At 42.3% G+C, this 24,624-nt stretch overlaps 1 protein-coding gene across 1 annotated transcript in view; it reads right to left on the reverse strand.

Moving 5' to 3' along the window:
• Positions 1-24,624, reverse strand: part of DPF3 (D4, zinc and double PHD fingers, family 3) — a 233,774-nt gene that overhangs the window by 109,717 nt on the left and 99,433 nt on the right. The window contains exons 2-3 of the mRNA XM_012656079.1: positions 24,193-24,353; positions 7,534-7,641 (exon numbers count right to left, since the gene is read on the reverse strand). Of these exons, the coding sequence (XP_012511533.1) occupies positions 7,534-7,641; positions 24,193-24,353 (269 nt within the window). The remainder of the gene's footprint in view (positions 1-7,533; positions 7,642-24,192; positions 24,354-24,624) is intronic.

A 24,624-nucleotide genomic window follows, 5' to 3' on the forward strand; every position in this document is an offset into this window, starting at 1 on the left:
GGGAGCCGGAGCGTCCTTCCCCCTCGAAAGGACACAGCCAGACTCCTCTGCAGGCTGGGAGAAGGTCACGTTGCCCGTTGGCTCACACCTGGCTCGAGGCTCCAAGGGTCCCTTCCCTCACCTCCCCCCATCCTGCCCACCCCGCCCGGCTCATGCATCTGAGGGACACTCAGCAGAGGGGGAGGGCCGGGGGCAGAGGGAGCCGGCTGACAGGCTCATCAATCTCAGGCTACATGCTTGGCACATCGGCCTTCCCTAAGTTGTTCCCGGACTGGGAGGGTGTCGGAGGAGCCAGGGGCACTGTCTCGAGGAGAAGAGAAATCACACCGAACATCAGAGAGCAAATGGTGGAAGAAGCCTGGGGACTATTAAAATGTGGGCCATGTACAAAAGCAGTAGGGAACTAATTAAGATGCAGGATTTTCAAAAGCTGGGGAAGTTGGCCGCAGCCTGCTCCCATCTGTAGAGTTCTGGCAGTTCGGTGTGGCAGGGACGGCACCCTAGGCGGGCCAGACAGGCCTCTCCGCCCCTGCCCAAGCAAGCAGCACTCAGGCCCCTCTGCCTGGACCACCCCCTTGGAGGACACCCCTCTTGGGGTCCCCATGCCTTGCTTGCTGGACGGCTTATGGCCGCCCTGCTTTGGGACACCCTAAGCGACCACCTCCTTCAGTGCCCTCCTGTTTGAGTTTTCCCCATCAGCGTGTGATGAGGGGTGATCATCCTGGTCATTCATCCCCCCTCATTGAAGGGCTGCCAAAAATAGGAACAAACCAAGAGAAAGAACCAGAACCCTATTCCTGGCCACGTTCCCTCCCATCACCCTTGGAATTTGGCAAAAGTGGCAAAGAGCTGCGCTGTTCCCCAAGTGTCCCAGAGCGGAAGGGATGGACTAGGCCTCAGGTACACTCGGGCACCGGAGGACCACCTGCCGTAAAAGCCCTGGGAGTGCCAGGATGGAAGCGTGTGTGGGCTGCGAGGCAACATGGCGCCAGTTCCAATAGGCTCCCTGGGGCTCTCTCCTTGCTTCACCACACTGCCCCCTGGAAATTAGCTTCCTAACTCTGTGCTGCAGTTTCTCAACCTCTAAAACAAAGATAATGTCTGTCCTAGACCATGGGGACCAAAGGTCTAGGGTTAAAAGGCTGAATTGATCTAAGCATTTAATCCAAAGGGACACAAGGAAAAGTTTGTTGCCAGTCTTTGTCTTTTCTTCCTTGGAAAAGAAAAAAGTGAAGTTAAAGGCCTCTTTTTTAATCAGCTGGCTTTTGCCCAGCACCTGCCCTGCTTCAGGGCCTTCTAGGGGGTATTTACTATCCACTTTTCTCTCCTGTCGGCTCGGCTCGCCCTTTGCAAGGACAGAGCTCTATTCCCGGGGAGACGATCCAGGGGAGGCCCCTCACTGGCACCAGGCCCCTGCCCAAGCCTTCACGTTGTAGGAATTGTGATGTCTGTGTCATGAAACACCTTGCGTTTGCCTCTGTGGCCAAGTGCAAGCTGCAGAGAACACTGAACTTGATTGTCAGTCAGCGGAGAGAAATAATGTTGTATGTGTTGTCCTTCAGACACCCAGGCAAGTAGGAGGTTGCAAGATGTTTATTCTAGAACGATTGGAGGAGTGATGTTTGGCGTAAGAAACACATAGGTCCACGGGTGTCGAGAAAGCTTTCAAATTCCAAAGGGCTCTTCCTAGTTCTCAGCCCCTTCCCACCCTCACAAAGACAGATTTTTCTTTTCAGCAAGTAGTAAAGAAACACAGGAGAGACAGCACATTTACAGTGCAGAAGACGGGATAGGACAGCAGGCCTGAGGCATCACTCCACTGCGAGTAATTTCACCCGGGAACAAATGACTCAACGGCAGCCAAGACCCACCTCCCCACTCCCCACCCTGGAACATCTCCTCATCCCAGATGAACCTGGTGCTTGGGGGCACTGAACCAGAAGTGGGTGGTTCTGCGGCCCTGTCCTCAGACCTTCTCCAAGGGCCCTCGAGATGCCTGAACCTGCACCCCCTCCCTCTGCTCTGACCTGGTTTCCTAACAGAGCTCTGCAGACCCGGGGCCAGGGACGACTCTAACCCTAGGGACACTCTAGCCTTTGTTGCCGAAAGCTGCCTGTCACTGCTGGACTCAGGCAGGGACACAAAGGAAGACGGGAGGGACAAGCTGAGTGTTGGCATGATAAATTGCTTGTGGCATCTCCTCGCTGTCCATGGGAGAGTGTGACGTGGAAGGAGACTTCTGCCTTGAGACAATTCTGCTTGAGGCCAGTGGTCTCTGTCTCTCGCAGACCAGGCAGGCTCTTCTCCCCTCCCCTGAGGAGACAAGGACATGTCAGGGTGTGCTGATGTTAGAACCTGGGGGACTTCGGGAGTCCCAGACATAACCAGATTCCTGGGGAGTGCCAAGGGGTGCTCCGGGGAGCCCACACCAGGAGGCTGGGAGGCAGAGAGAGGAAAGGACAAGCATCCTCAGGGGCTGGGTGGTGGAGGGTGCCAAGGGTAGGTAGGTGGGTTGGTTTTCTTTCAACATAAACTCAGTCTTTCAGTTTCCATAAATTTAAAGAGATTCAGCCCAGGATGGACAGATTATTGGTTTTCAGCAAGTTTTGCCCATAGAGGATTATATATACTATTGTGTGATTTGCTTGTTTTTTTCCACTTAGCAATGTATCTTGGACATCTTTCCATTTTTTTTTTACTCACTCTTTTAAAACACAAAATAGTATTCCCTTCTATGAATGTACTATAATATATATTTAACTAGTCCCCTATCAGTGGACCTTCTGGTAGTGAATGAATATGCGTGTGTGTACACACACACACACACACACACACACACACACACAGGCTAAGTTCCTAGCAGTAGAATTTCTAGGTCAAAAGTATGTGAGTTTTAATTACTAGTAGGTACTTTTCATTGTCCTTCAAAAAGGTTATACCCAATTCCACTACAAAGTGTAAAAGAGAGCATATCCCTAGCCTCTCCCTCTATCTCCATCTGTTTCCTTCCCCTGCTCCTCTATCCTTGGGAAGCCTCAGTCTACCCAGATGACTGCCCCCAGCTACTAGGAATTTGCAGCAAGTTCTCCAGGGATTCTGGCCAGTGACTCTAGTCTGAGTCACACTCAAAGTATCAACCAAAAAAACCAAGCCCTCCTTGAACTCAAGTCAAATGAAATAAAAATAAGAGATAGTCATTTAAAAATAAGTCACTAGGGAGGACATACCCCCCCAAAAAAATGTCCCTGTGCAATTTATGAATGATGGGGGCAGAGCTTCCGGAAGGTGGACGGGTTGTGTTTGCACAGGGACACCTACCAAGGGCACAGAGGGGGGGCTGATTTCCAGCTTGTGCTCTAGTAACCCAGCAGAAGGGGAATGATTTTGTGAATGTTCCCCCAGAGGGGGTGCTGCCTTCTACTTTTGCACAAATACACCACATGGGCTAGCTGAGGCCATGGATGAAAGTGCTTTTCTGAAATTTTGGCTTGTACAAAAATTCAAATGCAAACTTGTATCCCTGCTAAAAGAGAGTGGTTTCTTTAGTTGTGCTGTTTCGCATTCTCTAGATGGGCCCTGACTGCTCCGAGGCACCAGGCTGAAGCTCGTTATCACTGACTCCCGGGTGCTCCCAGGGCATCTTCGCTCACCACCTGCAGCTGCAGGCTGGCGCGATGGTACATTCTGAGAGCCAGGCCTGGCCCCGGTGGTACAGACTCAGAACAGGATCAGGAAATGACAAACATTTGGCCAAAGGCTTTTGGGGTTTTGTTTTTGTTTGTGCTTTTAGTAGGCTTAGCAGCAGGTCTGCTTACCCAAACAGAGGAACAAGTGCATCTGAGAAGGAGCTCTGTCATGTGAAAGGCTATTTATTCCAGCCCTGGCTGTTTATTACATCTCAGCACCTGCGTGCTGGCGTGGAGGAGTGAACCTGCCTTGGGGGAGCCCAGGTTTCCCCACCTTGGGATATGGCTGCACCTCGGAGGGCCCATCCTCACAAAGGATGGTGCTTGTCTCTCCAGAGAGGGTCCTTGCCCAGGACCCTGACCATCTCTGGGGCTGGGCCTTCACCTGGAACCTGGTACAGACACTCTGCCTCATGCTTGGAGCAGAAGCTGAGGCGACCTTTCGAATGATCACAGATACAGACACTGTGCTGGTGGGGACTTGGCTACAGCAAACCCCCAGCCCTCGGGTTCCTGTTCCCCGCCCTCGCAGGTCATGGCAGGCCCGAGGATGCGTCAGGTTCAAAGCCAGCTGTGAATGTGCTGCTCCGTGTTCAGCCATAGGCAACGTGTAAACCCTGGGAGGCCACTGTGCCCAAAGGGAATGTTTGTAAACAGAGGATCAAACACGCATGACATAGTTTTTTGCCTTAGTCCCACCAACACTGGACATTTGGTTCTCCAATACACAAGCAGTACAGCAGACTTCTTGGTTCTGCCCACAGCCTGCTTTCCCTCCCCCATAGACTGGGCTTATACCACTTTCACCCTCCTCTCTCTACCTCTCAGGGCTGTGATAGGGACCAAGTAAGTGATATGAAAGAAAGTGCTTTGTAAAGGGCTTTGTAGACTACAATGTGCTGCTCAGACACTGGTTCTGATAATAATTATTATTCAATCGAGTGTCCCATCCCCTGAGTGGCAGTGATTTGTAGGAAAGATATGAACCCAGCCAATTAATCAGTCCTTCCTGGGACTTCTCTGCCACAGCTGTTGAAGGGTGTGGTACATGTTGAGTCTGGAAGTGCTGCAGCCACCTTGTCTGCCCCATGGTGGGAAGAAAGTATAGCGTTAGAGGTAGAGAGAAACATATAGCCTTCATTACAATGTTTGAGCACCTAGATGCAGCTATGCCTGAAGCCAGAGAAACCCTGGGATTTACTGTTACATCAATCAACTTCCCATTTTCTGCTTAGGCTAGTTTGATTTGAGCTTCTGAGATTTATGACTGGAGGAATTCCAACTATCTCCTCGTTTATTTTAATAATTAATATGTATTAGTTTTATAATCATAAAATAAAGTTTTTAAGAGAAAAAGCCTTGTTAAAGTTTCTTGAAGTTAGTATACCTATCAGCAGCATGAAGAAGCAGACAAAGCATCGAACAAGGAAATCAAGCAACGTGGCATCTCTGCTGGATCCACCAGAACTGCTGCTGTGTAACTTTGAACAAGTTTCTTAACCTGTCTGGACCTCAATAAAATAATTAAGGCTAATGATATCTAAGGCATTTTACAGTGCTAATCATCTTTGATTCTATGAAAGAAGACCCAATTAGTCTGATATAAAGTGTTCTTAATAAAGACTTTTTATGTAAATGTTAAGAATAAAGACTAATAATTTAAAATTAGTGGCAAGTTTTATAAAAAAATAATCAACAAATTATATGAGACATCCTCATATACATGCAAAATACTCATTGAATCACTGGTTAAATTGGAAAAATTAGAAACAAAAATTGGGAATAGTACAGTTAAACAAATTGTGGTACCATTCATACAATGGAGTATTATGTAATTATAACCAAGAAATGAGGAAACTCTTTATGGCCAATATCTAAGCCAAATTTTTAAGTGGAAAAGGCAAAATCCAAGGTGGTTGTGCTGTGTAAAAAAAGGAAGGGAAAAATCAGACAGATGTAACTGCTGGTGCCTGTGTAGACTATCTTTGGAAGGAATCTCACAAAACTGGTACCACTGATTACCTTTTGAGAGACTGGGTTTTCTTTTCCATTATATAATATATCCTTTTTATCCTTCAAATGTCAAAACATGTAACTGTATACCTACTCAAGATAAAACAGATAAATATATAAAAATATTAATTAGAAAATTACATGTAGCTTGTTAGATCCTCTCAGTAATGCCAATGGGTCTTGCAGTCCAGCTACCAACAGCCTTGGAGAACAGTGTTTCTCACATCTCAGTGTGCATTCTGGGGTTGTACTCCAGGAGATTGTGATAAGATGCAGATTCTGGATCAGCAGGTGTGGAGCAAGGCCCAAGATCCTGCATCTCTAACAAGCCCCAGGTGATGCTGCACACTTTGAGTCTAGTTCTAGAACCGCACTGACCAAGATGGGCACCACCACCCACACGTGGCTATGGGGCGCTTGAAATGTGGCTAGTCCGAAATGAGACGTGGGGAAGTATAACATACACACTGAATTTCAAAAAGAACATAAAAGATCTTACTCATAATTTTTATATTGATGACATGCTGAAATAATACTTTTTAAATGTTGGGTTAAATAGAACATATTATTAAAATTCATTTCCCCTGTTTCATTTTCCCTTTCTTAATGTAACTACTAGAAAACGTAAAGCTACTTGAGGCTTGCATTATATTTCTATTGGATCGTGCTGCTCCAGCGGACTTGGATCTCCTACAACCGGCATCGAGGTGGCACTGAGACAACCTCAGTCATCATCCTGGATTATTTTCGAGGATCCATAAATTGTGTAAGGACATTGGAGAACTGGGACGGAACACATTGAAGAATCTAGTCCCCACTCACCCCTAATAAATAAAACTTCTACACAAGTGAATCTGAGTTAAAGCAAATAATTAAAACACTCTTAACCATGGAACTGTGAGTGAAAACATTCCAAACAACTGTAGGTGGAGATTTTGCAGAGCAAACGCAGCCTAAGGGGTCCGCGTGGAAAGGAAGGAGTGACATAACATTGCCAGGCAGCCAGCCTCCATTGGTCTGCAATGCTTTGGTGACAGTGGGAGGGAGCATGTCAGCTCTGTATTTGCACCACTGAACAGCACTGTTCCCACCAGGCTGAGTCACATCCCAGCTCCGGCACCCCTCAAAACAGAGGTACCCTTAAAGCTGAGGACCCAAGGCAATCACTTAGCCTTGCTGCAAGCCAGATGCAGGTCTGAAGACAGCCATGTAGTCAAACTGTAATAACATATCAGTGTAAAGATAAAACCACCAATTCCTTCTGTGTGGCCACAAAGCAATCTGTATCACTCAGAGGTAAATTTTGAATTCAAACTCTTCCATCTCTGCATCAGAGGTGAATGCAATTTCTAGCAAACTGGCCCTTTCCATGCAAGATGCCCCAGAGGTTTATGCAGGGTAAAGGAGGGGAGGGTCTGTGGTGTATTCTCTTCTTCTCAGAAACACACAACCTGGGACAAGGTTTCTTTACTTGAGGCCACAAGGAAATATCACATGACCCAAAGAGCTGCACTTCCTTCAGTTCTATTGGGAAAGGAAGTCATTCTAGAACATCCCACCCTGCTGCTGCTGGCTTTACTCCCCTAGAGTGGCAAGAGAAAAGACAAAAGGAAAGGGAAGGCACGAGACACCCAGAGGGGAGAAAAACTAGGGTGGACATGTTTATACACAAAGCAGGCACAGAGGCACACCTTTGAGCATCATGTGGACATGTTTCCTCTCCCGGAACACTTAGCTCTACGGATAAAGGAGCAAGCCAACTTTGTCCTGGGCCCAGCCCAGCCCTCCCTGCCTCCCCCATCATGGGCCCAGCCAAGATCCAGAGGGCACTGACCAGGTTTTATTTCCAGTAGCCGCAGCTTTGGATCCTCAGGTGGGTGCAATCGTCTCTTCTTGCGCCAGCAACGGGCAGGGTATGTATACAGCTGGCCCGGGGCAAGGCCTGTGGACAAAGACAATGTAAAGATTAAAGGCTCCAGGCTGGAAGGGGCCTTGGAAACTACCCTGACTAACCCTTTCATTCACAATGAGAGGAAATTGAAGCCCAGAGAGGTGAAGTGACTTGTCGAGGTCACACAGCCAAAGCTGATCTAAGTCATGTGATCCCAGGGCCCTTACTCTGTCTGCCCCACCATGCTGTTCAGCAAGCCCATGCCAACAGGAGCCATCATCTTTACCATAGCCAGTTCTGCTCCCCTGGCCTGGGAGAACATCAGCTGGACATTTAGACTACAAGAGGAACCTTCCCAGAGTCAACCTCACCAAAGTGTTCCCAAGGCAGTGGATGCCCATCTACTGCCCCTCTGTCCAGATCCAGGTTAAGCAGGTTCCCTTCAAGGTGGAGCATCAGAAGTCAGTTGGCCTACCCTATGGACAGCCTGGAGTGAGAAGCATTTCAAGGAAACAGAACCAAAGAAGCCAGATCTAAAATACTTACTGGCTTCTCCTACCCACCGTTAGCTGCTGGAAGCTCACTGCAGGAAGCCCTGTGTGACCTCCAGGAGAGGTCACACAGGTGGCCAGGCTCCATGGTCTGCAGAGCCAGGATGCCTGTAGATCCCTGTCTACCTGCCTGGGCCTTACAAAAAGAAACGGGCAGAAGCCCAGTGGCTGGGCTTACACAGCACACTGTCTCCCAACAAGTGTCTCCATCTGTATGTGGCCTTTGACACCACCAGCATTGTTGTCATGCCAGGCACCCCATGGGGAGCCTTATTCCTCATCGGACAACACTTCTGTGGCTCCTGTGGCACACAATGTGACAGTCAAAGGCTTGGAGGAACGTGGACTCTCCACACTAGACCTCAGTCTACTCCCAGAGAAAAGGGCAGGGGTGGAGGCTGAGGGAAGAGGAGGAAGGTGCTTAAGACTGACTTGGTGATTTGCAGTCTACAAAGACTATCTGACATCCCCCATCATAAACCAGCAAGCCAACCAACCCCTGCTACAGTGAAAAGACTTTTCTGTCTTGTTCTAATGAGAATCCCCAGAACCGCAATATGCCTGACACAAAGAAGAACCAAACTAAACATCTGTTAAATGAATATGTTCCAGCTTCACTTTAAAATCAGAACTGTCTTCAGTAGGTACATGTGGCACGCTACAGCTGTTAGACGCAGACAGCCTCGCATGAAAGTATCACTGTACACACCTAGGACCACGGGGTTCAGAGGACATCAGGACTCAATTCTCATCTGCTGTCTTCTATTTCAGGGCCCTTAGAAGTTAAGAGGGGAAACTGACTTCATTTTTTTGCCTTTGCAGAGAAAATCTACGAAAGTTTCATTGCTATATATCCGTTCATTCATTTTCAACAGTCATTCTACCCTTGTATAAGGTTGGGTCCAAAGCAGAGTCAACTATCCCAGCATTAAAGGAACCAAAATATTCAGGTCTCTTTAGGTATTATGTATCATTTTAACCATGCTGCTGCTCCCACAGGTTGCAAGACTGTGAACACGCCAGAGGTTCTGATCCCTCTCCCTCTGATTCTTAGAAACCAGAGCAGAGCCAGGCTCAGAAATGCAAGAATTGAATGACCATTGGCCCTGCTGTTCCTGGCTCCAGGCGATTCATCCACCTAGACCCAAACCATCCAAGAGGGACTCTAGAAGCAGGGCTCAGAACCAAGCCCAGAGCCCACCTCACCCACCCCACCATGGCAATCTCTGGGCCTTAGCTTCCCTTCTTGCCACATAGGCTGCTTCATGGTATTTCCAACCTGATCAAAAGCAGGTCAGTAAAAAGGAGCAGGTCCAGACCAGCACTCTCAAAAGATCCAAGCAGCAAGAGTTCGAAACTGTCAACACTTGTCCAGGTCCTACATCCTTCCTGAGACAGCAGTCACTGTGCTTGTTGGTCAGTGGCCTGAAGGCAGCCTCAGGCCACTCCCCGGGTAGCTGCAGGCCCACTTTTCTGGGAGAGTCCATTTTAATAAGCAGTTTGAATGTCCAGAAGAGGGGACTGCTTGTTTCGTTCTTTCTCTGGTGGATTGGAGAAGCTCCACAGTGCAGAGGAAGAGCACATGCATCCTGGGAAATATCCTAACACCTTTCTGAGCTTGTCTTCTTACCTGTAAAATGGGAGTTAATAGCTACCTTATAGGGACTGTCATAGGGATTAGCTTATATTCAAGAGGAAGCTCTCTATAACCGTGAAGATGACAAATGATAGTTGTTAATCATCACGAGTTAGCTGGCCCAGACAAGCCTTGGACTCGATGCCCATGTGGTACACAGTGTGACAAGGGCCCCCCACCCCACCCACCTTGCTACTGCTCGGTCCTTTAGCCACAAGGAGGGAAGACGGGCTGCTCGTTGATGTCTGCTTTGAATCCACCTTGTCTCAACAAGCGAATGGCCCCAAGAACTCTCTAGGGGCTCCTTGCCCCCTTCCTCGCCCTCCCCACTAGGCTGACAGGCACCAGGGTTCCTCCCCAGGAACAACACATTTGGCCCTGGAGTTCCACTTACACAGGGAAGAGCCGGGCCTCGTGAGACTTGTGTTGTTTATCTCATTAGAACAGGAGGCACATAACTCAAAGCCCGTGTGTGTGGTGGATGGAGGAAGGGGGAGAGGAGGATGGAGTCACAGCTGCTGTCAGGGAAATTAACCTTGAGGAGTAAGCCTGGGGCTAGGGGTGGGGATAAAGGAAGGAAGCAGGAGGCTGGAGAGGGGAAGCCAGGCCTCCCTGGAAACCAAGGCCACCGCCACCCCTCCATTGACATTCCCCATTGAGCAAACTGCTTTTCTGTTACTTTGAGCTACAACTCCAGTTACAACACTCATGCGCACGTGCAAGCAAAAGCATGATGAGCCCACACACATACACACACACACACACACACACACACGAACACACACACAGAAACTCACACACTTGCTGGGAGAACCGGCTCCGTGGAAAAATCCAGCATGACAGGCTCAATGCCTATGTGGTCGGCAGACGCCAGACAAATAGCTTGTTATACACATTGCTCAAGTTCAGCAGGTGGACACCGAGTGTTCTAAACATCTCTGACAAAGCAAGAGCTATTAAGAATTCATAAGATAGGCCCAGCGCGGTGGCTCACGCCTGTAATCTTAGCTCTCTGGGAGGCCGTGGCGGGCGGATTGTTTGAGCTCAAGAGTTCGAAACCAGCCTGAGCAAGAGCGAGACCCCGTCTCTACTAAAAATAGAAAGAAATTAATTGGACAACTAAAAATATATAGAAAAAATTAGCCGGGCATGGTGGCACACGCCTGTAGTCCCAGCTACTCCGGAGGCTGAGGCAGGAGGATCGCTTGAGCCCAGGAGTTTGAGGTTGCTGTGAGCTAGGATGACGCCACGGCACTCTAGCCCGGGCAACACAGTGAGACTCTGTCTCAAAAAAAAAAAAAAAATAAATAACACAAGATAAAATGGGATAGAAAAGAGAGGGAAGGATGATATGAGATAGGAACAGCAATTGAAACAGGGAAGAAGAGAACTGGAGTGGCTTCCTCTTCTCTCACCCAGAGTTGAACTGTGGCCATTCAAGCCTGCCCAGGGAAGGGCTCTCCCTTCAGCATCTCAGAGAGGTGAATCTGCAGCTGCCACTGAACCTTCCCTGCAGTGGAAAACTCATTACGTCACAGGACGGACTGTCCCACTGTTGGCCAACTCTTACTGTGATAAAGAGATTCACACCACACCCTGATCTGAATCAAAATCTACCTTCCTATAACTTATGTCAATTTGTCCACTCTGTGTCCCGACAGTGAATAAGAATCCTCTGCATCCCAGCCCTCCATCCCAAATACTCTCTTGGGTTTGAAGGGGAGCTAACGAAGAAGCCGAGGAACTAGAGAGGAACAGGGGTTAGAGGAAAGAGGTGGTGACTCCACCTGCTCAGACAGGTAACAGGATCAAAGCTTCCAAATTAAGAATCCAAACTCTGCTGCCCTTTCATTATCTGCCCCCATCCTACCCAGTCCTAGACAGGAAAGGAGGCTCCTCTCCAGGCCATCAGTACCCTTTAAAGAACTCCTCCATGTCCTGTTCCCACCATGTCACCACGATGGGTCATTCACAGCCTCCATGTTTATAAACAGATAATGACATGAACCAGGGATTCGTCACCAAGACTGGGCATCAGAAGTGCATAAGTAGTTACTGAAAAGGGCATATGCCTGGGCCCCAGCCCAGTCCTGCTGAACCAGCATATCAGAGACACGTCAAGACAGTTGTAGTTGGAAAAACTCCCACATAAGGGACTCTGTGCTAGATCAAATCCTACTCATATTTACATCCCCAGGGCCTACCAAGCACACAATAGGTGTTCTGCCCGTGTTTGTGGTTGAAAACACCAAGTTGGACCACCTCTACAGAGTTGGAGGGATGAGTAAGAAGCCCCCAGGTAGGGCTTGAGGAGTGGGCAAGATTATTTCGCAAGCACTTATACCAGTGGCATTTCCCTGGTGCTCTACCCTCCACTCTTCTCTTGGCTTATTTAAGAGCTGTCCTGACTTCAAGGACCACCTCTTCAGTGACACCTTCCTGAGCCATCCTAGGCCACAGTGTCTTTTCCCTTCACTGGAAATCTGGAGTCCTGAGCACTTGGCACCACACTCCAGGGCTCAGCATGGCTCTGTCTGCTCACCAGCCATGCCCTTCCTGACTGCCTTCCTGTTGCTGTCCCGGAGTTTCCCTCTTTCTCTCTAAGATGTAATTCAGGTGTTCCTTGTGCAAAGACTGCCTAGGCAAGGTAGACCTCGAGTCCAGAATTCTGTCCACCACTTCTGGCCCAGGGGTTCCCCAGCCCTTCACCGGGCCCATCACACTCAAAGCTGACACAGTAACAATAGCTACTATTTGCCAAGCTCTTATTCTGTATGAGGCTGGCACCTTACACTCACTACTATCTTATCTTGGCAACAACCCTATGAGACATTTAAAGGCTAAGGATGGTGAGGCGAACAGTGATCAAGTAACTGGCCCAAGGTCACACAGCTCCTCTGGGGAGTCTAGTCAACAGCCAAGCTCACAACCTCTCCACTATCCTACCTAAATCCCCACTGAGCCAGACACAGCAGGACTGGAACTCAGAGTCCTGCCCTTATGGGAAAATAGCTCTCCACACCAAAGCCAGTCCTCAGCCTACTCACCCACCCCCATCAAGCCACTTCTTGCTACCATGTCACCAGCTATAACTGCTCAAAGAGCAATGCATCCTGGCAATATAAAAGCAGTATAATAAGGAGTATAAAATGGATGAAGAAGCAGAAAAACTACCAGGACATACTTTCTAAATTCACCGGAAGAATTCTTTTAGAAAAATTGGATTATAGTGTGGGGAGGGAGCTTAATAATTATTGGGTCTAACCCCTACCTCATACAAGAGTCACCTCTGTGACATCCCTGTCAAGTGTCCCCCAACATGGCAACTGTTTTAATAACTCTAGTTCTCACCCTGACATGAGGCAGTCTACTGTGTTGTTGAAATATTCTGTTGCTAGAAGTATTCCTACCACTCTCATCTACCGCTGGTGGGAATACAAATGGCACAACCCTATGAAGAAGAATGTGGCATATCTAGCAAAACCACATATGTATTTGCCCTTTAACCCAGAAATTCCACTTCTAGGAATCTATATCAGAGTCATATGCAAAAATATAAAAATATATGTTCACTACAGCATTTTTTATACTAGAGAAAGACTGGAAACAATCCGAATCTCCATTTATAAGGGATCTTGTTAAGTAAACAATAGTATATATACACACGACGGACTATTACAGTGCTATTAAAATGGGAGACAGAGACAGAGAGACAGAGATGTATACACTGCAATGGGATATATTGTTAAGTGAACATGACCAGTTAGAGAATATCGTTGGCCCTCCATATCTGCAGGTTCTGCAGATGTAGATTCAACCAAACGTGTTGAAAATATTTGGGGAAAAAAAACAATAAAAAATAAAGCAACAATTAAAAATAACATAAATTTTAAAAAACAATACAGTATAACAAGTCTTTACATAGCATTTACATTGTATTAGGTATTATAAGGAATCTAGAAATGATTTAAAGTATACAGGAGGATGTGTGTAGGTTATATGCAAATGCTACACCATTTTATAACAGGAACTTGAAGAGCTGTGGAATTTCTATGAGATTTGGTATCTGCAGGAGTCCTGGAACCAATCCCTAGTGGATGCTAAGGGACAACTGTAGTATGTATAATATACTATCATTTATTTAACAAATGGGGACACACACATATTCATACATAAACATGTGTTCTATGTTTGCATAGGTTTTTTTTAATGGGACAAGAAATCAAAAACAAAAACAATATACTTAAGAAAAAGAGCAATAATAGTAACAAAAAGAAAAAGAGGAAGAAGAGGAGAAGGAAGAAGTTGTCTATAGCAAGAAGGAAGAAATAGAGTAAAAGGGGAGAAACAACTAGATTTTCTCTTAATATACCATGCTTTATAGATTTGACTGTAGAACCGTGCAAATATTTTACACAATTAGAAAGTAAAATTAAAATAAAAAGCATACATCTGTTTCTTACTAAGATGGAGTATGAAGGCCAGATTTAGTGTCTACCTAAAACCAGAAGAGAGAAAGAAACATGAGACAACAGTTTCAAGACACTGGACATCAGGCATTGAAGGACAGTGATCCCTGAGACATTGGAAACAAATAAGATGAGCCCTATGATTGCCCCAGCCTTGAAAGTTTCCAGACTGTAGCACAGGGAGGAAGAATACAGGAGGAATTAGGTAGAGCCCAGCAGACTCCCTAAGTCTGAGTTGAAGAGAAAGAGCTGAGAGTCTAAGGAGACCCCAGTGACTAGAACTCAAGGAACACAACAGTAAACAGAAGAGAGTTACACAGAGAAAGAACTGTAGAGATTCACAGAGGATCCCCTTCAAGTATTCAGCTTAGTACTGATCAGTGCGTGCCTGTGAGGAAAATACCCAAGACTGGGAGGAAAAAACACCCAAAAAGATTAGAGGTAACAGTGCCTGGTGTGCACAAGTGGCCAGGAATAGTCTGTTCCCATCAGCCAATATGGAAAACCTCATGATTCATGGGGTACTAGGTAGAGTACAAAGAAGGGTCTTGCCTCACTAATAAGGAATACTCAGCCCTAGACTGAATCCTGCTCCAGGTGACCTAACAAATCTTAAAAGCAAGGCTGAGCACAGTGGCTCACACCTGTAATCCTAGCACTCCGGGAGGCCGAAGTGAGAGGATTACTCAAGCTCAGGAGTTTGAGACCAGCCTGAGCAAGTGTGAGACCTCATCTTTTTTATTAAAAAAAAAAAAAAAATCTTAAAAGCAAAACAGGTAAGCATAAAGCTGTTTCCAAATAACTTAAATGTGTCCCAAAACAATATTGCTATAAATATTCAAGAATATTTATAGCAATAAAAAAATATATACAGCATCCAACAAGGAAAAATTAATAATGCATGGAATCTAGTCCAAAATTAGAAGACATGTAAAGTAGTTGGAAAATATGGCCTATAATGAGGAGAAAAACCAATCAGTTGAAATAAACCCAAAACTTAAACTGATGTTCAAATTAATAGGAAGAACATTAAAACAGTTATTATTTGTAAGCTATATGTTCAAAAGTTTAGTAAAAACTCAGAAGATATATTTTCTTAAAGATGAAAACTATAATGTGTGAGATGAAAAACACACCAGATGGAATTAATGTCAGATTAGGCATTGCAGAAGAAAAGATTAGTGCACTGGAGAACACAGCAATAGAAACTATCCAAAACGAAACCCACAGAAAAAGGAGAATTTTTAAAAAAGAAGAACAGCATCAATGAACCATGGGACAACTTCAAACGGCCTAATAATATGCACATAATTGAAGAGGGGGAAGGAAAAATATTTGCACAAATAACAGCTGGAAATTTCTGAAGTTTGATTTAAACTATCAACGCATAGACCCAAGAAGCTCAACAAAACTGGAACAAGAAACATAAAGAAAACTATAGCAAGGCACATCATAATCAAAATTGCTCAAAATAGTAAAGAGAAAATACTAAAAGTAGCCATAAAAAGGAGACACGTTACATATACAGGAACAAAGATAAGGATAATTTCTCATCAGAAACAATGCAAGCAAGAAAAGAGTAGTTCAACACCCTTACATGACTGAAAGAAAAAAAAAAACTGTCAAACTAGAATTCTATACCCAGCAAAAATATCTTTTAAGAACTAAGGCAAACTAAAGATAGTTTCAGACATACAAAAGCTGAAAGAATTCATCATCAGCAGACCCATACTAAGGAAATGTTTTAAAACATTAGGCAGAAAGAAAGTGACGCCAGATCTATGTCTGGATCTACACAAAGGAAAGAAGAGCATCAGAAATGGTTTAGTAGGTGAGTAATTATACAAGCTGTTTTTCTTATTTAAAATTCTCTAAAAGATGATTGACTGTTTAAACAAACATAATGACAATGTAGCATGGGATTTATACCACAAGTAAAAATAAAATGTATAATAATTGTGCAAAGGCCAGTAGGGGAAAAATAGAAGTACACTTGTATTAGTTTCCTATTGCCGCTGTAACAAATTACCACAAGGCTTAAAACAACATAAATTTATCTTATAATTCTGGAGGTCAGAAGTCCAATATCAGCTTCACTGGGCTAAAATCAAAGTATCAGCAGACTTGCATTCCTTCTGGAGACTCCAGGGGAGAATCTGTGTCCTTGTCTTTTCTGGCTTCTAGAGTCCACCTGTATTCTTTGACTCATGGCCCCTTCTTCCATTGTTATCACTTTGACTTCTGCTTCCAACATCACAGCTCCTGCTCTGGCTCTGACCCTCCTGCTTCCTGCTCATAAGGACCCTTTGAGATTACATTGGGTCCGCCTGGATAATCCAGGATACTCTTGCCATCTCAGAATCCTTCACTTAATCACATCTGCAAAGTCCCTCTTGCCACATAAGGTAACATACGCACAGATTGTAGGGATCAGGACATGGATGTCTAGGGACAGGGGAAGGGGCATTATTCTGTTAATCACAATACCACTGTAGAGTTCTTATACTATTCATGAAGTAGAATAATATCACTTTAAAGTTAACTGTAATTAGTTAAAGATCTATACTATAAACACTAAGCAATCACTAAAATAACTAGAGTTATAGCTAATAAGCCAACCAAAAGGAGATAAAATGGAATCATAAAAAATTCGATTAACCAGAAAAAGGCAGAAAAGCAAAACAAACAGATGGACTAAATAGAAAACAAATAGCAAAATGATGGATTTAAAGCTAACTAAACAATAATCACATTAAATGTAAGCTGTCTAAATACTGCAATTAAAAGACAGATTGTCAGATTACATTTTAAAAATGACACAACCATATGCTGTCTACAAAAAAAAAAAAACTACTCTTAACATAAAGATGCAACTAAGTCAGAAGTAAAAGAATGGAAAAAGATATGCCATGTTACTAGTCAAAAGAGAGGTGAAGTGGCTATATTAATACTGGACAATCAACACATAAGTGCACATATAAGAATAACATCTATTGGATGTTGGGCAGGAGGGAGGGGGGAGGGGGGAGGAGGGGGGAGGGGACGGGTGTATGCATACACAAAGAGTGCAATGTGCACCACCCGAAGGATGGACATATTTCAAACTCAGACTTAGAGGGGGAGGTGGGGGGCAAGGGCAACATACGTAACCTAAACATCTGTACCCCCATATGCTGAAATAAAAAAAAAATTGGACAAAGTAGATTTCAGAGCAAATAATATTAGTAGAGATGAAGTTTATTTCATAATGATAAAGGGATCAATTTTTAAGAGTGCATACAATCCTAAATGTCTATGTAACTAATAACAGAGCTTCAAAATACATGAAACAAAAACTAATATAATTGTAAGGAGAAATAAACCAGCCCACAATTATAGTCAGAAGTTTTAATACTCTTTCTGTCAATAATTCATAGAATAGAAAAATCAGTAAGGATGCAGAAGATTTGAACAACACTATCAACCAACTTGACCTAACTGATATTTAAAGAACACTCCAACCAACAACAGCAAAATATACATTCTTTTCCAGCACAAAGAGAACACCTACCAAGATAGACCATATTTGGAGCCATAAAACAAGTCTCAATAAATTTAAAAGCATTCAAATCATACAAAGTATTCTCTGACCATATGGAATTAAATTAGAAATAAGTAATGGGCACATCTTTGAAAAATGCCCCAAATGTTTGGAGACTAAATAATGTACTTCTAAATAATCCACAGGTAAAAGGAGAAACCAAAAGAAAAATATTTTTAACTGAATGAAAATAAAAACCCAACATCAAAATATATAAAATGAGGCTAAAGTTGTATTTAGGGGGAAATTATATTATAAAATGCCTGTAGTAGAAAAGAAAAGTCTCAAATTAATGACTTCACTTAGAAGATAAGGGTATTTAAAAAAAAAAAATCAATGACCTCAGTTTTCACTTTAAGAAATAAGAAATGGAAGGGAAAATAAGATCCAAAGTAAAAGAAAGGAAAAATAAAAATAAAGATCAGAACAGAAAACTATTAACATAAAATAGACAACAGAAAAAACAATTCAGAAAATCAATTCTACCAAAAGCTATTTCTTTGAGAAGATCAATAAAATTGATAAACCTCTAGTTGGAATGATCAGGTAAACAAGAAAATTCAAATTACTAATATAAGGAATAAAAGGATATACCACCACAGATTCTACATGTATTTAAAAGATAACAAGGCCCAGCATGGTGGCTCACACCTATTATCTTAGCACTCTGGGAGGCTGAGGCAGGAGGATCGCTTGAGCCCAGCAGTTTGAGGTTGCAGTGAGCTATGATGATGCCACTGCACTTTAGTTAGGGTGGCAGAGCTAGACACCATCTCAAAAAAAAAAGGATAACACAGCAACATTATACACAACTTCGTGCAACTAATTCTGGCAACTTAGATGAAATAGACAAAGTTACATACTGCCAAAGCTTACTCAAAATGAAATAGATAACCTGAACAGGCCTATACCTACAAAAGAAATAAAATTTATAGTTAAAAACATTCCCACAAAGAAATTGCTAGGTCAAGATGGATTCACTGGTAAATGCTATAAAACAGTTATGGAAGAAATAATACCAATTCTAATAAAAAGTTTCAGAAAACTGAAAAGGAAAAAATATTTCCCAACTCTATATGAGGCCAGCATCACCCTGATACTCAAACCAGACACAGATATTACAAGAAAACTATAGACCCATATCTCTCATAAACATAGATGTAAAAACTCTAATAAAACTTGAGCAACATGAACCCAACAATATATAAAAAAGATTATACATTACAACAAAGTGAGTTTATCCTGGAAATGCAATTATTAGTTTAACATTCAAAATTCAATCAATGTAACTCATCATATTAACAAAGCACAACAGAAGAACCACATGATCCTCTCCATAGATATAGAAAATCAATTGACAAAATCCAATATACATTCCTGAAAAAAAACCCTCGAACTAGATATAGAAGGGAGCATCCTCAATCTGATAAAGAATATCTACAAAAAATCTACAGCTAATATCACACTTAATAATAAAAAGCAATGCTTTCCCTTTAAGATCAGGAACAACATAGGGATGTCTAATCTCACCACTTTTACCTAAAATTATATTGGACAGACTGGCCAGTGCAATAGATAAGTAATAAATAAAAGTTATCCATATTGAAAAAAAAAGAAGTAAATTTTCTTTATTCACTAACATAATCAACCATGTAAAAAATGATATGGAATCTACACAAAGCTATTAGAACTGATAAATGAGTTTGGCGAAGAATACACAAGATCAATTGTATTTCTGTATACTAGTAAAGAAAAATTAGAAATTGAAATTTTAAGAATTCATTTATAATAGTATCAAAAAATATTAAGTACTTAGAGATAAATATGACAAAAATGTGAAAGATCCATACAGTGAAAACTAAAAATCATTCATGGAAAAAATTAAAGAAGACATTAATAAATGGAGAGATACACTATATTCATGGGTTTGAAGACGCAATAATGAAAATTGTTGATTTTCCCCAATGGATCTACAGATTCAAAGCAATCCCAATCAAAATCCCAGCAGGTTTTTTGTAGAAATTGACAAACAGATTGTAAAATCTATATAGAAGACCTAGAATTATCAAAATATCTGGATTAACAAATGTATACGTGTGAAAACTTATCCAATTATGTATATTAAATATGTATAGTTTATTATATATAATTATACTTCAATAAAGCTGTTAAATTTTTTTAAGGAAAAAGCAATTCAGGGACTTCTGCTTCTGGAAAGATGGAGTAGATAAACTTTTCCGTATTCCTCCCACTAAGTACAACTAAATATCATGGACATTATTCAGACAACAAACATTTAAAAATATTGAAAAGTGAAGGAAATAAGGCAGACCAGCTAGGGACTTTGGGACCTGTGGAGCCTGAACTTCCACTTCAACCAGCAACAAGGTGCTCCTCCCCCAATGGGGTGTCAACAGAGGCCAAGTAGGGTACTTGAACTTCCACACCCATCTGACACTAATGAGGGGCACCTCCCCTGCCCTATTGGCACAGTATCAGAGGAGGCCTGCTAAAATAGAAGATTTAAATAACATTTACAGTCTCATAACATAATGGCCAAAATGTCTAAGATTCATTCAGAATCACTTATCAAAGAACCAGGAAAATCTCAACTTGAGTTGAAATGATAAAAATGTTAGAATTATCTGACACGGATTTTAAAGCAGTTGTCATAGAAATGTTTCAACAAACAATTATGAACACATGAAAAAATGTAAAATCACAACAAGAAATAGAAAATATAAAGAAGAACCAAATAGAAATTTGAGAACTGAAAAAAAATAACAAAAAAACACAAAAAACAAAATAAAAAAAAAACCCTTAATAGATAGGCTCAATAGCAAAATGTAAAAGACAGAAGAAAGAAGCAGTGAACTTGAAGAGAGAACAATTAGAAATCACCCAAGATGAGCAACAGAGAGAAAATAAAATGAAATAAAAAAATGAACAGAACCTCAGGGACTTTGTTGACTATAACAAAAGATCTAGCATTTGTGTTGCTCAACTCCCAGAAGGAGAGAAGAAAGAGGGTGGGGCTGAAGATGTAATCAAAGAAATAATAGCTGAAATTTTCCCAAATTTGGCAAAAAACAAACATACAGGTTCAAGAAGCTGAGTGAACTCCAATAAGGATAAACCCAAAGAAATCTATGTTAAGACACATCAAAATCAAATTTCTGAAAACTAAAGACAAAGAAAAAAACTTGAAAGCAATGAGAGAGAAATGATACCTCATCTATAAAGCAAAAACTATTTGAATAATAGCAGATTTCTTATCACAAACCATCAGAAGTGGCAAAATATTTTTCAAGTGCTAAAAATAAAAGGACTGTCAACCCAGAATTTTATACGCAGCAAAAATATCCTTCAGGAATGAAGGCAACATCAAAACATTCTCAAATCAAGGAAAACTAAGAGAAGTTGTCACCAGCAGATTTACTCTGAAAGAGTGGCTAAAGAAAGTACTTCATCAGAAAGGAAATGATAAAAGAAGGAATCTTGAAATGTCATGAAGGAAGAACAATGAAAGAGTAAAAATATGAGTAAATACAATAAACACTTCCCTTCCGTTTTCTAAATGATGTTTGGTGGTTGAAGCAAACATTTCAACACTGTCTGGTGTATTTTTTCAATGTATGTAGAGGAATGTTTAAGACAGCTCTATTACAAATGGGGGAAAGTAAAGGGATTTGAACGATGGGGGTGGTGACTCTAAAGGGGTGGTTGTTTGTGATGACTGAATAGTTTTGTATCTTGATTGTGGTGGTAGTCACACAAATCTACACATGTGATAAAATGACATAGAGCTATGCCTGGTTTTGATGTTGTAAGATGTGTTCATCTTGGGGGAAAGTGGATGAAGAGTATAGGGGATCTCTCTGTACTATGTTTGCAACTTCCAGTAGATATATAATTATTTCAAAATAGAAAAAAGTTAATTTTAAAAAGAAGAAGAAATTATATGAATCCCCCTTATCCACTGATAAGTGAAAACAAAATGAAAAATAAATCCAACTGCATATTTAGTGGCACAACCACAGAGGAACTCTCTCAACTGACCTTAAAGCAGAGTAATTTGACTTTACATTCTTAATGAAATATACCCTAAAGACAAAAAGAATTGCAAAAAAAAAAAAAAAGAAAAAATCTTAAACCTTTTTCGGTAATCTTATTGTTGGTAGTCTTACTGTTATTCTGATACTGTGTGTGTGTGTATGTATAATAGGATAAAGCAAATAGGTAATTATGTCAGTATCATTAATACCCAGGATTTTTTTTTTCTTGGTGTGGGAGAAAGGAGATATGGAATTAAGATCATTAAGTAAAAACTGTTTTAAACTGAATTAAACACTGAAGAGAAATAGAAATTTTAAAAAAGGGAAAAACTGAATTGAATTGGAAATATCAGTGTAATTTTGTAATATATTTTCTCTTAAAAAGAAAAAGAAAAAAAATCCTATGTCTTAGTACTACTTACTGACAAGGTCTAGAAACAATGACCAACCCAGAAGCAATGACCAAAACCAGAATGTGGTCTCTAAATAACATTTCCTATGAAAAGGAACCAGGATTTCTTAGAGAACTAGTTGTTTCCAGGCCTGGGGCAGGAAGTATACAAAATGAGCCTGAAACATCTTGTCTGAATATTAGGGTAACACGGAGGCTATCAGAAAATACTGAGGTTATTTCAAAACACCAACATTGGCCAAAACCCCTAATGGCCAAAAAGATAGGACAATGTAAGCATCAATAAGAATAATAGCTGCAATGGATTAAAATACATCAAATACATTTAAATCCATGAGTTCATGATGGTGCTCCAAAAAAATAACTTTATTGATCACCTTTAGAGAATTCTAGGGAACCAACTCATTATTTTGAAAACTGGTAAATAAAGGGGAAAAAATCATTTATCCTGCCTTTCATTTGTGAACTGTACCCACAATAACCAAAATTTTAATGAGGGCATGTTTTTCTTTATACAAGTTGTAGAGCTAATAAATGAAGATATAATGATGGCCTCGAATTGAATGTCACCTTTTAGCAACCCTTAATGAAATAAAGAATCTCAGCAATTATCATGAAGGGCTGCTAACATCAGTAAAAGAGATAACCAGACTGTGTGAGCCTCATGTTCAAAGTACACACTACCACTGAGGAATTGCTCTTGCCAAAAAAATTGAACCTGAATAAGTCTCTAGACCTAACCACCAATCCACCGGAATAACACCATCAGGATGCAATCAGCAAACCCAGATCCTGCTAAACCCTAGAGTGCAAACAATCCAGTGTCTTCAACTAATAACATGCAAGGAGGAAAGAGAAAGGCAGAGACACATCAACCAAATGCAGTGTAGGGATTCTATTTAAACTACAGGGGAAAAATGAATGTCGACCACATATTAGATGATATAAAGTCTTGTTAATTCATTGAGCTTTGATAGCAATTGTGGGTTTGTTTGTTTAAGTGCTTGCCATTTAGAGATACATAACAAAACATTTACAGATGGAAAAATGTGCTGTCTTGGATTTGTTTCAAAATAATCTGGGGTCAGGGAGGAAAAGGAGGGGTGAGTATAAAGGAAACAAGATTGGCCATGAGTTGATTATTGTTGAGACTGGGATACATGGAGATTCATTTTACTATTGTCTTGTTTTTATATGAGTTTGAAATTTTTCAAAATAAACATTTTCAAAATATATCCATATACAACCAGAAAACCACATTCCTATAGGTGCCTCCCTAATAAAAGTCTTTATTCTGCTCTCTGGAGCCTAGAAAACTGCGTCAAAGTAACAGTAATAATAATAGTAATATCAACAATAGTAGCGTTTTTGGAGCACATACTTACCATGTACTAAACTCCTGTTGTGAGTTTTTTCCTGAATATATTCATTTAATTAGACAAAATCCTATGCAGTAAGTACTTTATATAATATTTACATTTCACAGATGAGGAACCTGAGGGACAGAAGTTTGGTGACAAAGCTAAGCCTCACACCCAGCTCTGACTGCCGATTTCCAGCTCTTAACCAACACCCAAGGGTAAAAGATGAAGACTGCTGTCATATCCTCAGTCTTGCCTTCTTTGGGAGAAACATCTTGAGTTCCTTCACTCCCCGCCCCATCACAGCCACATGGCTTCAAGGCCCCAGAGCAGCACACCATCCTTGTTGCAATCCTTGGACCACCTGCCAGGAGCTATAAAAGTAGTTGAGTTTCTTGAAAGTGTCTCAGAGGCCCAGGTGCGGCTTTGCCACACCCCCGCCCCACCCAGGCTGCCTGGATTCCCAGATGAGTTCTGGTCCTGCTCCCTCCAGACTGGGAGCCTACATATACGCACATCCAGGAGTGGCCTCGCTCACCTGGGCCTCGGTGCCTCTTCTCCATCCAGATGTAGCAGTTGTTCTGGGCAACCCCAGTCTGTGAGTCCAGGAAGGGAAGACGCACACTGCGCTCTGCGCACAGCCGCGAGTTATAACTCCGGCAGTGCTCAATGGCTTCCTTGTAGAACTGGTCCCCAAGCCTGCCAGAGACAGAGAGTGAAGGCATGAGGCCGGGGAAAACCTAAACACACCCAGAGGGAAACTGATGTCACCCACCCACCTCCCTGGGAAGATTTCACAGTTATGAAGACCAAGACAGTGAGCACCAAGAGCCTTGCCAATGGGCAGAATGCCACTCAGTGTCAGGTTTCCACCAGGTTCTGTTTCCTATCCTAAATCCATCAGGTAACTTAGAAATTTCTTTAACAAAGAGCCTAGGGCCCCAAGAATAAACCATAACTAAGAGAGACA

This window comes from Propithecus coquereli, unplaced genomic scaffold, assembly GCF_000956105.1.
Source record: "Propithecus coquereli isolate 6110/MARCELLA unplaced genomic scaffold, Pcoq_1.0 Scaffold5, whole genome shotgun sequence".
NCBI lineage: Eukaryota > Metazoa > Chordata > Mammalia > Primates > Indriidae > Propithecus > Propithecus coquereli.